We start from the raw sequence: 18,461 nt of genomic DNA on the forward strand, positions 1-18,461 counted from the left end.
AAAGTTGTAAAAGTGCACAGAACTAAGGGAAACGGGGAACTTTAATGACACTGCGGCTTACCTGGCTTGAGGTGAGCAAATGGGATTTCACCGGTGAGAAGTTCCCACAGACAGAGAGCGTAGCTGAAGACATCGGCTTTGATGGTGTAGCGTGTGCACTGGGTGAACACCTCCGGAGCCATCCAGCGGAGGTTCTGCGTGTCAAGAAAATCCGCAAGTCATTTATTTACCGTATGTCCCATTTTCCCACTGTGGAACAGTGTTCTCCTTCATGAGGGTCAGTTAAGTGTTCTCTCAATATTCTCAAAAAACATAAATGTAAAATAACATCAATATTATTCTCCTTTTGCACATAAATTGGTGTGTTTACACATGAATAATGTGCTTACTGTTGTTCAGTTTTTCAAAGGGCATTATTTTTAGTCATTGGAAGGTCATGAAATCTATAATTTTTCCAAAAATACTGCAATAATAGTAGTCATCATGTTTCCCTGTCACTTATGAAATGATAATCACAGCAACAGTGTTTATTTTTTGTTTGTTTGTTTATCTCTGAGCATCTTTCCCCTAGAAACCTTACAGGTTTCTGAATAGCCAGATATGGGTTCAGCCAGTAAATCTCCGTTTCCCAGGGAGTGAACCTGTGCACGGTGGGAGGTATCTTCCCTCCTTTAGCAGGGTGTCAAACTCATTTTCACCCGGGGCCACATCAGCCTTGAGGTATCCTTCAAAGGGCTGAACGTAATTTTAGGACTGTATAAATGTCACTACTCCTTCACAGTTAAGCGAGAGCTCGGTGCTGCCACCAGGTAGAAACAAGGTGCTGGGCTGGATAAAACAAGGTGTTTGCAGGAAACAGTATAAAGGACACACAGACAAAAACAAAGTGGGGTGGAAATGGGAGGGAGGTGGGGAGGACTGGGTGGGTGGGCTGGGATGGGAGTAAAAGGCAGAAAACTGTACTTGGACAACAATTAAAATTAAAAAATAATAAAAAATTAATTAAAAAAAAACCCTAAAAACAAACAAACAAACAAGGTGGAGAGCCAGATTCGGCCCTTGAGCCTTGTGTTTGCCACCTGTGCTTTAGGTCTTTAGGTTGTAATTTAGGAAATCACCGAATCAGGCCCATAAATAGTGCCCTCCTGATGGAGAAGACAAAGGGCCTTCCGGGAGTAACCAGAACACACCAATCAGCTGATTTCTAACTGGCAGGATCAGGTCTCTTAGATATCCTTTGTTTGCCCAGACACATTACCTCTGAACAATATTTGTGGGATATCCCAGGAAAAAAGCCCACTATTGGTTACAATTATATTTCTCTGTGCAAAGTTCTATCCTCAGGTTTAGATGGCCTTATTTACATTGTTTCTTGCAATTACATACTTTTCAGTTTTAACTATGCTTCCATTCTGAAATGCAAATGCATAAGTATGGTTTATTTGTGGTTTAAAATACATCACTAGATTTTGAGTTAGAAGATGAACATTTTATAAGACTTTTGCCTCTACCACTATTCGGGCATCTCTGGGCAAGTCTACACACTCTCCAGAATTTAGATTCCTCAAGGGCAAAGCAGGAGAAAAGCCTTCCAGCTCTAAAACCTCATAGCTCGATAATCACATCGATGACCTTTGCTAAACACCTGCTTTCATTGTATTTCCACTGAAGGAAACCAATGCACATTCTTACTGAAATTCTGTGTGTAGTGCTGGCTGCTTATAATTCTTTTGAAGTGTCTACCTTGTTTTGAAATCATGCATAATTATAGCTTTCCAGGAATATCTTCATTCCGACTATGGTGCTCACATGCAACTCTTCCACATGAGCTTTCACATTCCAAATAGCCTCCGTTTATGTAGCAGATTATGTGTCACAATATTGCCTAAGTGGGAGTAGGCATACAGTATGCCCAATTTTTCACAGGAGGGTAATAGAGTAATTAGCAAACTTGTATAAGGCCATATAACTGGTAAGAAACAAAATAGCCTCCAAAATAAATTTAGAGTAGCACTGTGAATGAAGATGAGGAGCACAATAAAAGGATGTAACTCGCTGTTGTGCAAATGCAATTCAATTCCACTCGATGAAAGTTTGTTTAGTCAGTCTCAACTGGCTGCATTTTAGAATCACTTGGGGAACCTTTTAAAGACACGGGTACCCAAAGTTCACCCTAAGCAAACAAATCAGAATTTCTGGGAATTGGATTTAGGTAGGATGCTTTGAAAAGTTTTCCAAGTGATTTAACTGTACAACCAGGGTTGAGAACCACACTGATCTAGCTATCTCTATGTCCCAGGCACGTGATGAAGTCTCTGTGTCTTGTCAAAGAGGAAACACTCCTCACACCACCCTGAGCTCACACCTCACCATTCTTCTCCTTGCTTACTTTACTCCAGTCACTCTGGCCTTGAACACACAAAGAACTCTCCTGCCTCAGGTCCTTTGCACTTACTACTTCCCAGTCTACACTGCTCTTTCGCCCACGTGGATTACTGCCACATCAGATCTCTTATGGAATGTGGTCTTTCTCTATCACTCTGTCTAAATGGCATGCCCATCACTCTCTACTCATATACTTTGCTTTGTTTTTTCTTCATAATATTTATCCCCACTTATTTTGTTAACTTGTTTCAGGGTCTACCTTCTTGTAGTAGAATATTAGCTCTATAGAAGCAAGAACTTTATTTTGTTCACTATAATATAATATCCCCAGTTTCTAAATAAATGCCTGGCCTCTTGAAGGTGTTCCATAAATATGTATTGAACCAATGAGTGACATCTAATAACCCTACTAGGATAACACATGGTTCATGAAGTTTTTCCTGCCTTCCTCTCTCACTCATCTCTTGCTTTTTCTCTCTCACATAGTACATGCCAACCAACAATGTCAAACGATACAAAGTTCTGCCGGGAAGTTTGGTATTTCTCGTCCTCCCCTATGTCTTTGCTCACACTGTTGCTCACTCTGTGGGCACCCCCTTCTGTTTTGCCCACATCTGATGTGCACTTATTCATGCCACCTGAGCTCCCGTGACTCTTTGTCACACCTTAGCTCTGACACTTCACACTGCTTTGAATCTGTATTACGGTTTCCCTCACTAGCAAATGAGCTCTTTCAGATCAAGGACTAAGCTTTTATTTACAGTTTGCATTGATGGCCTTGTGCTCAGCACCTGACGTGGAGTAGGCCCTCAACAAATGTTTGTTGAATGAATAAGAATACAAATCAGCAGTGCAAAGTGCTGCAAAAGAACAGAGAGAAAAGTGTATGGGGAGAAGGCGGAAGGGTAAGCAGGTTATGAAAACAGATACAATTTCCAGGGCCTTGTAAGAAATATAGATGTCCTCCAGGTGGGGTACATTGTACATCACACTGGCAGAGTCATGGGAATGTGAAAATGAATGGCAAGATTGGGGGATGGCTTGTGTACTGGGGCACAGGGAAGTTGAGAGTCCTTGTCGGGACAGGTCACAGAGGTGCCTGGGGCCAGACTGGGGAGAGCAGGAGGCTTCTTGGCAAAGGAATGTGGATTTTTACCTGTGGGCAGTGGGCATTGTTGATGGTTTACAAGAGGAGGTAAATTATTAAAGCACATCTGGCTGATTTTGCAAAGAATGAACTGGAAGAGAGAACTGGAGCTAGACGCCTGCTGCAATTATTTGGGAAAGAGATGATGAGGACTTGAAATGAGGACGTGGACAATGAGAAGTAGAGATGCACTTTAAGAAAAAGAAACAATCGGAAAAAATAATTGAGTAAAGTGTCAGTGGAAGCAGGAAAAGGAAGGGATAAAACATTACCCCAAACTGGGTAAATTAATAACACAGGTAGTCCAAAAAGAGACGTGTAATTTTTTGGGGGGCGGGGTGGGAGGAAGAGGGAGTGAAGGAGAAGGAGGCAGGTGATGAATTTGACTACAGACATTTTGAGCACAATTGCACCTGCTTCAGATGTTACCGCTTTTACTGTTTTACTTAAACAAAGTGGAAAATGAATTGTTAATAGATGCTGGTGCACTACAAATTTTATAGTGAGTTGTCAATTAACTGTTAATTAGAGGATGTTAGGATCCAAGCCTGCCATGTACTTTTCAGTTGCATTTGAAACAAATTCTGCATTATTTTATCCATAACATTCTCCAAATATGTATCTAATCTCTTTCTGGGGGAGAGCCTTGAAATAGTTCCTTTGAGGCTTTTTGAAAATAAAAGCACAAAACATTGTCCTGCCCCTGGGACAATGACATCGCTTCCACTGAGAGCTGTTCTCATCTCTCTCCCTCTCACACTGCGTTCACACGTTTTAATCGTTCAGTAATTATAGGGCACGCAAGCCGCAGCAGACCCCGGGCTGTTTGGTCATGTTGTCTTCATCCAGAGACTGCAGAAACCTCGATTCTGGAGGAAATAAAACAAACCTATGTCAAAGGGAATATTTTAAACCAAGGTCAAAGATTACAGCTAGCATTTTGAAATCCTAACAAAACTTTATCTTCTTTAAATTCTCAGTTCCTTCCTTTTAGCTGAAGATATCAAAGTGGGGAAACAAAAAATAAATGATATTCTTTAAAAAATCAGGGCCATGAAGATTTCAATGACTTAGAGAAGTACATCTATCAGGGTGAAATGTGTTTTAATACCTGTCATACCATATTAGGCAGGACTAGGAAGGAAGAAAGAAACTGATATTATTTGGGGGTATTATTCCTGGAACTCTCACCTCCAAAATCTGCTACCACAGCATGCCCATCTTCATAGAGAAGAATATTGTGACTGTAAGAAAAAAAGCAGACTTTGAGTAAACTTTATTTTCTAATCCCACTGGTCCCTCAAGAAAGAGGACAAACATCATTTGTTTACACTATAGTCTAAACTAGCCCCAGAGGCTAACAGAAATCTCAGCCTAGTGACTCTGATTTTCTTAGACTCCCTACTTCAAAAGGAGTATTTAAAAACGGTGATCATCTTGTACTTGACTTTGAAAGTATACAAAATATCCTATCATAGATAAATTCTCTAAGGCTGCCCAACGACTAATTAGCTGAAGATCAGATACTTAGCTCCTTGGAGCTCATTTGTTAACACAGTTGTGGTTACAGGCAAAGAGTAAAGGCTTCGGTGAATGTATTAGAGCCAGGGCAGGGGAACCTGCTTGCAGGACCCCTAAGCACAAGGACAGTTCAAGGTAGGGCCTGACGTGACTAGGACTCTATGAAAAATGTCTCTGCCGATATGTCCTTACTACAGTCTTAAGACAAAGGAGTGTTTTTGAGGCCTGTGTGATGAGACTAGTTAAATTACTTTGGAAGGTTTGGGGGGAAAAACGTGTTTAAAGGTCATTAGCATCTCCTTTCAAGAATTCAAGCTAAATTAAGAGTAATCCTCTGAAGAAGTAAACCAAGGCTGCCCTCTGGACAACCCAGAGAGAGGTCATTTGTCCCACATACTAGTGAACTGAGTTGTTGGATGTTGCACAAGCATGACGAGATGAGATTGCCTTTGACCACTTCTACTGAATGCCTTTCTTAAGTTCAGTACAGGGAACATAGGGAACCACGTTGTAGTAATTGTGTGGTGTCAGGTAGATACTAGGCTTATTAGGGAGTCACTTGGTAAATTATAGAGTATCTAACCACGATGCCATGTAGCTGAAATTAATATAATATTAAATGTCAGCTGTAGCTGGAAAATAAAAAAAAGTTAGCAGCATCATTTCCTTCTATAAAACAGATTTGCAAATGGAACCGTTCTAATTAAACATAGGGAAAGCTCACAGTACACCTACTTAACCTTCAAAACTGTGGCTCCAGAGAAGCCCCAAATAAGTTACGCATGTAGCAAATATTTTGTTTATCGATTTGTTCATTTGAATTTTTCCAAAGCAAAAAGTATGTTACATTACTAAGAATGATTATCAGCTTGCTGAAGGTGGACTGGAGTGTTTAGCAATATTTTACTCTTCTGTTACAGAAACGTAAGTGCATTTCTCCCTGGGCCGCCCGATGCATTATGGTATGAGAGGCAGTGTGTCTCAGGGTGCAGGAATTATGTTCATTGCTGCACCGCTTGCATTTTTAGCATGCTGCTTATTACATAAGAGTATCTTATACACAAATAAATTAAGAACAAATAAACCTCTTATGAACAAATAAATTAATTTAAAAAACTGAAAATATACAATATTTACTTTCTCACTCTATCAAGACATTCTGAGAGATGCAAGTGATGCAAGTCATAGGTTCCATTTTCTAGGAACCTATCAGCTGATGAAAATGAAGATGAATGTGGGTAATACAAAAATTTTTAAAAACTATAAATTTTAAAAAGAATTAGCTTTGGAGTAGGCCTTGAAGGATAGTCAGTAAGTGTACAAATACCAGCTGGGGGCTGAGCATGTGCTAGAAAATTTTCTATACCCTGAGATGCAGTGATGAGTGAGATAGACAAAGAACTTGTGGGCATACTCTGTATTGAGTAGGGGAAGAGGCAGAGATGAAGGAGGAAAGAAGAACAGTTTGGGGGATCTTGTTAAAGGCCAAGAGAGAGGAATGTGTATAGTCTGTAATAGGAATCATAAGAACAGTGAATTTACCAAATTAAAAGCTGGAGAACAATGGGGGGTGGGGAAATCGAGTGAGGGGGGTGTCGGATTACAAGGGAATTTGAGAGCAGGTAGAAAGGAATTAGCAGGTTTTTATGTATAAGGTGTAATGTTCTGAAAGTAGAGAGATGAGTGTAACAATTTTAGGCTCCAGGTACAAAAGCACTAAAGAAAGAAGGTAGGGTGAAAAACAAGTAAACAAAAAAGATAGGGTGAACCTATCAAAACATCTGAAAGAAGCATCTAAATTTTGGGACAGCTTAGATTTAGAGAATAAAAAAAGGAACAAAAACCAAGGATGCCCTTCAAGGTCTCTAGTTTAGAGTTTTTAAGGCCAAAGTAATAACATATCCAATTAAAATACAGCCCGAGGCGCTGAAATCAACAAGGAACATATAGTAACCAGAGGGGAGGGGAGAGGGAAGTAACGTGGGAAAGAAGGGGAGGGATGTAAATGAACATGTGTGAGGGACCAATGGATGGAGTCAAGCGGGGGTGGGGGGAGTTGAGGGTGGGAGGTGAGGGTGGGAGGTGGGCGTGGGTAGGGGGGTAAGTGGTGGTGGGAAAATGGAGACAACCATATTCGAACATCAATGAAAAAGGAGGCATGGAGAAAGGGTTGTCATACCTAAAACCCTGCGAGGTTGTATGAAAAGGACAGTGGCTGACTTGGGAGGCTGAGGAATCTGAATAATAAGTCAACAATATGCTTGGCAAGATTGAATTCACCAGCTAAATACCAATTTTATCACACTGAAATAACATTCCAAGCGAACTCTTAATTTCTTAACCAGCGATAGTTGGTTACATAAAACGAAGAGCGCAGTGTCCATTTTCACAGGACACTGCATGGAACGCAGGAACACGGGACAGTGTGTGTTCATACAAGCACCCGGGGCCAGATGTTGAAAAGAAATGCCCCTGCAGAGGGAGAGCACGTGGGGAAGTGCGGGGACAGAGCAAAGTTCTCTATTGCTTCAAGTTGTCTTTTGGATTTGTCTACTCCTTTTCTGACCACTCAGGAACAAAGGAAACTAATTTTTAGAACTACCTCTAAGACTCACTGTTTTTGAAGTGCTAAGCCATACTCCCTATCTGGAGTAAGATAAATGGAGGAGGTCAGGTGGGGGTGAAGTGACGGCACTGGGTTATCAGCATTGGGGTCGATGGCACTTGGGAAAGGCAACGGCTTGGAGCTGAAACCAGCTGTGGCAATGGGAGAGGTACAATTATTATCAGTGATGAGTTCAAGAGTGTATTACTGAGCTGTCATGATCTTCAAGTTTTGAGAAGAGTGAGAATAAGGGAAATTGTGGGAGCGGTGGGGCAGGAACAGAGAGAAGGTGGCCATGAAGACAAGACAGAGTAGACAGTGCATGATAGCCTGTTACGGGCAGGCCCGGGCGCTTTCAGTACCTTTCCACTCATGAACTCACAGTGCGGTTGGTGTTAGCATGTCTGTTCTATGGGCAGACATTAGGGCAGTTACATCGGGTGGCCAGTATCACAGCTGGTGAGAGGTGAAGGCAGCATTCAATTTTCATTCTCCATAGTCTCCCCTTTTTAGGAGAAGCTGACTCCCACATCCTCCAGGCAGGCCCCGAGGAACCAGGACTCTGCGACTAGATATTGAGATAAGAGTTCTAGAAATTTGGCTTGGGTGAAGAGAGGTCCACTAGCTAGTGCCCCAAATGCCTGTGTTCAAAGCACAACCCTAGAATAATGAGAATGAAGTCAATAAGCTCCATGGAAATAAATCTACTACATCTCTGTACCACTAAGACACAGCAAGTGAAGACTCAGCTTCCACCCTTCCAGAGCAGGGTTGATAGTGTCATTCGTAGGGGAACGCAGCATAGTCACTATGAACAGAGAACGTGCAAACTGACAGGGGAAGGAACCAGGCCCCTGAAGAGTGTCAGTGCCGAGAAGACTATCATCAGGATCAGAAGGGAGAAAGAAAAGAAAGGTGATGGGCATTCCAAGACTTTTTCTCCCCCAGAAGACCACCTGGGGTGTTCATTTTTATCTCTTTGCTTTTGTATAAAATTCTGGGGAGAGGCAGTCTTTTGTTATACAGGGTCAGGCACAAATAATACCTCCTTTTATTACAAACTCTTACTACAAAATCATAAGCATGCAATTCTGTAACATAACAGTACCGTACTTAAGCACCCATGTGACCTTTTAGGTGAAATGTGCAAATTAAAATTGTAAATTATTACACATATATTATGATCCTATCTACCACACTCAAGCGGGTGTTACTTCTGCCGGACCCTGTATATGACAGTTTCCAGAGCATCTTCACACATGTAACATTTGGTAGAAATAGCCCTGTGAGTCTGACCTCTTTGCTTTGAATTCGTCAGTAATTGGTTAAGCTAGCTCCTTGGCCAAGTCCTACCATCTGGGAGCAAAGAATCCAGAAGTAAGGGGCAGGAGATGAGAAGAGATAGGTTACATCCAAGAAAGAAGAAAACTGGTAAGCAGATACTATAATACACAAATATGTACAAATAAGCTGTGTACACACACCAGCCTTCTAAATGCTCTGGAAACATTGTTAAGAGTGAATGCCACTGATGAATGCTCTCCAAATAGCTGTGAGAAATGGTGAACACCATTACAGGAGGTAACGTAGACAAAGATCGACAAGCCCTTAGTTTACAGTAATTTTTAGCATTCATTGAATTTCACACTTTGATTTAAACTAAGGGCATGGGATCTGGAAAGTCCATGCTATTTGCTGATTTGTAAATTTGTTATGCCAAGTGAGGCCTGAGCCCAGAAGCGTGTCGCTTAGCTGAGTGGGCCCAGTCAACCCCGGCAGTGATGGCCCTCCGAGGGCTTTGCTGCTGCCTTCATCACCCTGCAATGTCGGGGAAATAACCACTAGAGCAGTGTTGACCTGCGTGGGATTTGTACACGTTTATTCTTCCCGCTGCGAAGACCCAGCTCTGTGTGGGACACTGCAATGTGTGCCTTCCAAGAAGCCGCAGTGTGAAGGGGAATGAAGCACAAACTAAAAGGAAGGAATGTTTTCACACGTAAGATGGAGTTTAAAGTGGTTTGCACTGCGAGAGACCTAGAAAAGAGTACAATGAATGTAAGAACTGATTCTGGAAAAAAGTCATTCATGAAGTAGAAGAAAGGGTCTTAAGAGATCCAGAAGGCGGTGTGTAGGGCTAAAACCTAGTGTTAGAATACCTGCTCTTTTCTGTTACTAGCCCTGTGATTTTGCACACATTACTAATACTTTAACTTTTTCAGTCATCCTTTTTCGTCTTTAAAAATTATGAGAGGAACGAAGGAAATTGGAAGATAATGCATGACATTTTGTAAATGGCGAACTGCTAAACAGGTATTGGTTATCATTAAAACACATGGACTCACGTTACAGAGTGTTTGTATGACTTAAAGGCAAATGCACTTTGTAAAGTACAAAGCTCATTCTTAGACCCAGAAAGTCTGCTCCATTCCCTTTGTCTCATTCTCCAAAACTATTACTGCTTCGACTGAGCGACTGCATTTCACCTGAAGGAATCTTTGTTCCGCTGACGGCATGGATACTGCAGTATTTGGAATTGGCTCCAGCTTTGTCTTTTATCAGGAAGCAAATGATTCAAGTCAATTGTTTATATAGAAGAATTGAGTATTTATCTCTCTGGAATGTCTGTCCCTTTCAGATCACTCCACAATAAAGTTCTCTTAACCTTAACAATGCACACACTTAGCAGAATACAAAATGCAACTGAGGGCAACATTTATTTCAGATAAGGATGCAGATACAGTCCCGGCTCTGACCTTCAGTTCTTTCTTCCACAGCAACACAGTTCACTTTCAGAAAAAAAAAACAACAGGCCATTTTAACATGGTGTGTGAGTATGTGTGTGTATTCATATCTGTTAAGTGTTTTCTCCAGTTCTCTTTGAAACAAAGGTGAATGGAAGTTAAAATCTCTGGTTCTTTGCAACACAAGAAAATTTTTCTCTAACATCAGAACTGAATTAATGTAATGAAGTCATTATGTAAGCATCATGAGTCCTTTTGTTTTAATTACCTGTATTGAAAATTTACCTAAAGTGCTCAAATGATTCATAATCAGTTGGCTATGCACTGTCATCCAATGCTAATTGTCACTATTAATCAGCCTGGCCTGATTATTAGACCATTTTCCAATTACGACTTTCTTCCAGAGCTGGACTACTGTTCATAGTGACATTAGAGGATTAAGGTGACTTGCTCCTCTCACTCCGCTACCATAAGAGGTTTTTTTTAGGTCACTTAAGAAAAATGGCATAAATATTGACTTATTTGTTATGAATTAATACAGCCATAGTAGCAAGTTGTCTGTGCCACTTGCTACTAACAAATACTTCTTTAAGGGCACTATGGCCAACTTCTCAGTGTCCTTATTTGAATAGATGACAACCTTAGAAGTGTAACCAAGTGACACCCCAGTAGGGCCTCCCAGACTCCCTACAAGCCCCTGTTTTCTGATATATGCCTAAAGGTGATTAATTCACATAATTAAAGACACATGGCAATCGGCATGCCTGGGCACATTTCAAGGGTTAAATCAGTGGAAGCAATTGGGCTTCATTTTCAACCTCATCACACTGTGGAAGTCATCAGTTTACAAACACACCTGCCTGACAAGCAGTCATTTAGACCCAAGGCTGAGGAGTCCTGGGTCTACCTGCTGCCACCTTTCTGTCCCCATTGCTATGAGATGGCCCGGAACCCTTTTCCTGCTTCAGGCTTCTCCTGGGTGTCCCACCTCCTTGACCTTCAGTGTAGGGAACCACAATGTTCTCTCCCCGTGAGCTGCCCTTGGAGACCCCTTCTGAGCACTCATGCTGCCAAGCCCCTCGGTGCCTCTCTACCTCTGTGTGTGTGATCCCCCTACTCTGCACTGCTTCCAATTTGTTTCAAGTAAAATGCAAGGTGATAACTGGCCCCCTGAGACGCAGTGGAATTTACAGCTACTTGCTTTGGAGATTTGTGCCCTTTCCCTAAAAAAGAGTCGTAAGTCATCTACATGAGCTCCTTGTATACACAGATGTATTGTCATAGTCTCTCTTTCTTTTTTATATCTTTCTATCTCTGTTTCTTACATCATTATAGTAACAAAAATGATTAAAAACTCACTACCTTCATGGTGAGTAACCCCTGGAGTACCGGCTTTGAGCCCCAGCCGATGGGGATGGCATATTTGGGTTCACAGACCTTATTGATATCTCTGTTTCATGTATGCTATATACTGATTAGGCCCTCAGCAAACACTTGAGGGTCCCTCACGATTTGGGCTGTGCAAAGAAACCTGGCAACAACTGTATAGTACATTCACAAATTATATATTTTGCTTCAGAGCCAAATAAAGCCTCAATCCTTATTACCTGACCTCTCCTTTGTACCTTGGGGCTCAACATCAGCTGTCCTGGGACTACTAACATGACCAAAGCATCTTTTTTGTTCTGCTTTTTTGTAAGAAAAGTGAAACCTGTGAAACTCTGTTTTTTTTAAATATTATTTCATCAGGTCACGCCTCTTTGCCAAAAGCCACTGAGACCCAAGCCCAGGTTTCCCTATTAATTTCTTTGAAAGTGGTTCTTCACTACAAAAAAAATCTGTAATTTTAATTTTGCCTGCTTCCGGAAAGCAATCTTAGTTTGGCTTTATACAGACGGACTTGAGATGCCTACCTTGGTGCTTTAGGAAAGGAATGCCAGGGGACAGCCATGGTGACAATACAATGGTCCCCAAACTCAGTCTAGAATCGCACTATACAGAGTTGGAACATAATCTAGGTAAGAAGAAGGAATTAAGCAAAGCCTCTCATCATGAACTTTAAAACACTGAAAACCTAATTGCAGCAAACTCCTGGAAGCCAGGGTAACAGAAAACTCCAATAAATGCAAAGGATTGCAGATCCTTGACTTTTCCTAAAACAGATTTCAGTCTGTCAGTAGAAGTAGGTGTGAAGGCTTCCCTCTAAAGCTACTGGATTTGCCCCACTGCCGTGCTGATTGAAGAGGTGGATTATAAGATTTGTATTGTGGTTAAGCTCATTTATTGAGGGTAATGGGAAAAAAATCCTCATTTTTCACTTACTATTTGTTCAGTACCGTGAAATACAAGCTGAAGAGTGATAATGACTGACTAAATCACACACTCACACTCACACATATTATTGATTATGGGGATTCTAGTACTTAATGCCCTAGAATCAACAAGTATAATTGTAATTTCTATGCATGGCTACAGTTATTGCTGATCTTTCTTAGGTATGCAAACTGCAGAATGGAACCTTTCTGAATGCTGCAGTGACCATTGAAAATATCACAGACATGACAGCTATGGAGTCATTGTATATCATTTGTTTTATATTAATTTAAAATTGAGAAAGAGAGGAAAGGTATTGGAAAACATCATAAGGACTGTATTTTCTTCACAGGGCCCAACATTTCCTACTGCATTGGGACCACGTATGAACACAGGAGTTTCACTTCAGACCACTGGTTGTGAAACCTGTATTTGGGTGGATCTCAGGCTGGCAGTGAAAATTTCTCAGAGAAATTTCCTCCCACAAAGCACACAGTCAAAAATATGAAGAATGAAGAAAATGACAAAACTACGTGCCACTCAAATGTGGAAAAGTAATAATTAACTAATCTGATTACTGAATAAAGTCATAAAACTAAAAGCATCAAAGAAGTTTCCAATAATTACTGTTCAAAAGTCACACTGGTTTTAAAAAATAATAAAGCTTTGAGATTTCTATGCAAACCCCAGTCTGTATATGTGGGGCCTGCAATGCACTGGACATTCATTTAGTTGGCCAAAATGTCCGTATGATTTTTCTATAAAATAAAAGACACATTTTCCATGATCACCAATAACTTTATTGGTTTGGATATTTTGAGCATGTTGGCTATCTCCCACGTGGTATAATGTCGATCTCAATTAACATCTCGATTTGATTTCTATCAACTTCAAGGGGCCTACCCCACCGTGGAGCATCGTCCAGGGAGAAATCTGCAGCACAAAACATTGCAAATCACTTTTGACGTGTTCGATCAATCGCAGCATCTTCTCTATACACTGCACAGAGCTTTTTTGTGTTTCAGTTGCTTTCTTACCTTTCTTGAAATAATAAAGCATACTGTGCTGAACATGTTGATGATTTTCTTCTGTCTTCTATATTAAAATGACTACAGCATAATTCAGCAATGTTGCTAAGTTTTTTAATGCATGCTGATATGACAGCTGTCACAATATAATTTCACAAAATTGTTTCAGATGAACTTAAAGACCACTGAGGTGCTACTGGAACCATCTTACAGAAACAACCTCATGAATTTTTTGGCCAGCCCAATACATTTGATAAGAGAATGCAAGTCTTCCAAAAACTACACCAAAGGAAAATAATATGAATGTCTATGAAGCAGCAACTTGGGAGACTAAGACCAACAGGAGGCATAGCAAGAAATATTTTAGAGTTTGAAGGGATATTGGAAATCATTAAATGATCTTTTTATAAAGCAAGAATTTTAAGAGCTTTGCTTTATGCCAAAGTCCCCTTGTGGATCTCCTGACAAGTAATGGTTGTTTTTCCTGTACCCCATACTTCCTTTCTCTGATTTCTAAGGCTTCAAACACGTCACCAGCCCCTGCTGAGTGTGGAGATTCAGATGCTAAAAGACTCCAACTTTTTCCAACAAAAAGTGTCATAGGACTCTTCTCATTCACGTGGAAGAAACCGAATCCAATACTAACTTTTTCCCAATGTGCTATGGGCCTCCTGAGTATTTAGTTAACACTCGGACACAAAAGGTCTGAGATAACTTTCTTTCTCTGCATAATCAAATTGCATGCTAGATACTAATGGGGACTGAAGAAACACGGAGAGACAGAGGAGAGAAGAAGAACAAATATATGAAAACAAGTTAAGAGAAATTTGTGAGTTCAGCATGGCAGAGTTGGAACATAATCTAGGTATTGCTATTTCAGGTACCAACTTTCCTGTTAAAAGACCCAGAAGTAGGTGTACATGTGTCAAGCAAAGAAGAGCTGGGCCTAAAAAATAAGAGCTGAGAGGAGAGCTTTATCAACAAATAAGGTTTCCCGCCGAAAGTAGAGCAGCCATGGACTCGGGCAATACCAGGAGAGCCCGCGAGGCGGCTCTATCTCCGACAAGCAGAGTCTGTGCTCTTGCTGAGCTCGACCTCTCCGGAGTTTCCCCTTCTAACCTCTCAGAAGAGTGTAAGTGAATGTTTCAGAAAGTATGGCTTCGGGAGAATTTGTTTTCAGCCCTTAGGGAAGCAGGCGTTTGTAGGTAACTCAGGGAAGGAAACTGCTTACGGACTGGACAACTCTGAAGCTACAGATTTCACTGTGGTGTCCCTCTCCCGCTCAGTGAGCACAGAGGGACTGACCCACATCTCTCTGCAAAAGGACAGGTTAAAAGTGTACTTAGCTCCACATGCCTTTCACCAAGGACACTTAGAAAACTCAAAGAAACAAATGAGTCTATTTTTTAAAAACTCACTGAATCATTCAGCATCTCTTCAACAGCTAAGAGGGAAGCTGTTGGTTTCTTTCAAGACACTAGACGCTCTAATCTCTGTGGCGTAGAAGTACGGATCACAGAAATGTAAGGTACTAACCATGACGGTTTGGGGCTATTTTAGTTCTAACCCTTTGTCGATGATGTGTGATGGTCCCCACAGTACACCCTGGCTCCTTCTCCCCTCTCTCCTTTCCCTTGTTCGTGTCATCTTCTCCAAGTTTGAATTTACACCCAACATTTCTTCTAAATAAATAGCCCCATGTTTTCAAGATTCTGTCCAGTGATTTCTTCTTATCCTGGTTTTCACAGTGCTTGTATTCAATAAGATTATAAGATTAGGAGCAAGACTCATGAGCTAGGGAAATTACTGAAACTTTTATTGAAATAAAATTTTTTCTTGATATTAGAGAAGTAAAGGGCAAAAAAAGTTGGGGGGATGATGAGGGTATTTTATAGGATGGTTATAACCAGCAGTAACTTTCCCTAAGTTCCATAGAATTAAATTCTGTAGTTACTCAGAATTTGTTCCATATTCTCTGTAAAGATATAAATTTGCAGCTCAAAATAATATCTTCGAGATTTAAGACCTTAGTTTTCCTTTTAAGACTTTTGACAGGCAGCCCTGGCTGGTGTAGCTCAGTGGGTTGAGCGCGGGCCTGCGAACCACACAATCGTGGTTCGATTCCCAGTCAGGGCACATGCCTGGGTTGCAGGCCAGTTCCCAGCAGGGGACACACCAGAGGCAACCACACATTGATATTTCTCTCCTTCTCTCCTTCCTTTCCTCCCTAAAGATAGGTAAATAAAATCTTTAAAAAAAAGACTTTTGACAGGCAAATTCTTCTGTATCAGCCTCCTATAGAACCAGCATTTACTCAGCAAGTGTTTGGTTAATATTTATTTGGCACTCACCGCTGGCTATTGTGCAGGATGCAGAAAATGCTTTAGGACAAAACCACCTTTCCAGTAAAGATAAGGAAATGAGCTGCATACACTCCTACCCCTGCCCCTCTGATCACTGACTGCCTGAAGCTCCGCTCACCCTACTCACACCCACCGCGAGAGAAGTCCCAGCCCTGCTTCAAAAACAAGCTTAATTCTTACCGCCTCTCTGAAATCTTACCCAAACATGACTCTGAGACGGAGTGCTCATGATACTATTTTCAACTCCATGTATATCCTCTTTTTTCTTATTTTTTCTATATATCTATTTCCTCAGATAATAACACCATTCTTAAGCCACTTTTTATCCTTTGCCACCTAGGACTTGGCAGATGATGGCAGCTCAAGTAAACATTGTGGCTGTGAATGATCAATTCAGCAACTGATATAACATCCGGCATTTTTTCCAAGTAACCCTCTTGGACGACATTCTATTTCTCTCTTCCTCTTTACGGTCAATATTCTTGAAGGGCTTTTTTATACTTACTACTTCTACTTCGTCACTGACCATCTCCTCTTCAATCCACTAGTTTCACTTTCCCCACCACTTCAACAAACCTTCTGCCCAGTGTACTTTAGCCGTCGTGCCATACACACAACACCCTGTGATCTCCTCCCCCACCCAAACCTTGCTTCTCTTCTTAGTGTGAGATATCCCCACGAATCGAGTTACCCAAAAATGAACCAGGGAGCCATCCTTGATTCTTTCTTGCTCTCACCCCCCTAATAAAACCAGTCATCATGTCCTATCAGTCAACTTTTCTAATGTGTCCTACCTTTGTCTGGTTATGCTTTCTACATATTGAGCACTTATGTCTTTTGGACAAATCAGTGTTCTAGGAATATATTTTGGGGATCCCATTTGTTGAAAAGAACTGCCTACAGGACATCTCCTTTCAATGTTAGGCCCGGTGTTAGGTATTAAGTAATAATAGTAAATAACATGTACATCACAATGTGTTAGCTATAGTTCCAAGCCATACATGTTAACCACTTTAATAGTCAGGCAACCCAACGAACTAGATGTAGCGATGATTATACTCTTTGGAACATGAGGAAATTGACTCACAGAAAGGGTAAACAACTTCCCAAGGTAACAAAGCTCTTGGAAATCCTACTCACACGTAGTCTCTACAGTAGCCTTACACGGTGGTATTAATAGTTCATCTTATAGCTGAGAAATTGATGCTGAGAAGCTTAAAATGATTTTCCTAAGACATTTGTTAAAAGTGTCAGAATTATGATTAGAATCCACATCTAGTGGCTTCAAATTTCATCTACTTTTCTTCACACATGCTTTGACAGGGTCACACAGAATGGTTTAAGAAAAATTAAATTGAAAAGTAGGGCCTACATTTATAACCTGCCACAATAATTTAGAAACATTTATTTTGAATATTGTTTTTAATGGAAGCAAAGAGGATAATTGTTAAAATAGTGAAATCTGTAAGTTAAAAAAGTAAGTTCCATAAAGGACAACAATAATGACCAAGGCGAAAAGACTGGAAAGAGAGAGGGAAGAAAAAGGGACCAAGCGAAGGAGAGAGGGGGGTTGTGGGAGAGGTGGAGAGGGAGGGGCTCAGCAGCAAGCCTGGAGCTGGTGGAGGGGACCCATGGGATGTGAAGGAGGAGCTAAGCTGAAGCATGGAAGGGTGCATTGCCTTGATAGCATTTAGAAAATCCAGTGAGAATGTGTTAATAGAAAATGTGATATGGGACTCAATAGTTCAACAACATGCATACTTCATGATGTTGGCTTTATGTGACTGAGTAATCCAAGAATCTGCCAGCTGAAACAAAGCCAAAATACAGCCAGTAATTTTATCAAGTTTACCAACAACCACCCGGACTCTGCATGCAGCATGGAAATGACAAATTATTAGTATTCCAAAGACATATGCAAACTACCCTGCATGTTGTAGACATTTTGTATTCTGTACCTACCCAACATTACAGAACATTTTGGTTCTGAACATTTTAGTGTTATTTTTTTTGCTTGGTTTTGATTTGTGTATAGCTCTTTTATTTAACTTTATGATGATAAAGTTAACGAGAGTCTTATACAGGCCATCCGCACACCCTATATATCAAGGAAACAAATGCAAACATTAGTGTGAGTGTCTGGTCTCCAGGAGATGATTTGGAGTGGCCCCACGCTCTGGCCCTTGAGGGCAGGCTGGAGAGCATCGTAAAAGGTGGAGCAAGTGAGGGGTGGGGGCTGAAGCGTTTGTGTCCAAATAGCAGCTCTGACATTTCACCAACTAAGTGACTTCACTGGGGGCAGAAATTAATTTACTGAGCTTCAGATTTCCTTTTAGCACTGTGAATTTCTAAAAAAAT

The 18,461-nt window shown here is 40.9% G+C and overlaps 1 protein-coding gene across 1 annotated transcript in view; it reads right to left on the reverse strand.

Annotated features, from left to right (window-relative positions):
• TNNI3K (TNNI3 interacting kinase) overlaps positions 1–18,461 on the reverse strand; it is a 283,730-nt gene that overhangs the window by 95,717 nt on the left and 169,552 nt on the right. The window contains exons 18-20 of the mRNA XM_037042376.1: positions 4,724–4,776; positions 4,349–4,401; positions 62–194 (exon numbers count right to left, since the gene is read on the reverse strand). Of these exons, the coding sequence (XP_036898271.1) occupies positions 62–194; positions 4,349–4,401; positions 4,724–4,776 (239 nt within the window). The remainder of the gene's footprint in view (positions 1–61; positions 195–4,348; positions 4,402–4,723; positions 4,777–18,461) is intronic.

The sequence above is a fragment of the Sturnira hondurensis genome, unplaced genomic scaffold, assembly GCF_014824575.4.
Source record: "Sturnira hondurensis isolate 20B ecotype Veracruz unplaced genomic scaffold, ASM1482457v3 Scaffold0000648, whole genome shotgun sequence".
Lineage (NCBI taxonomy): Eukaryota > Metazoa > Chordata > Mammalia > Chiroptera > Phyllostomidae > Sturnira > Sturnira hondurensis.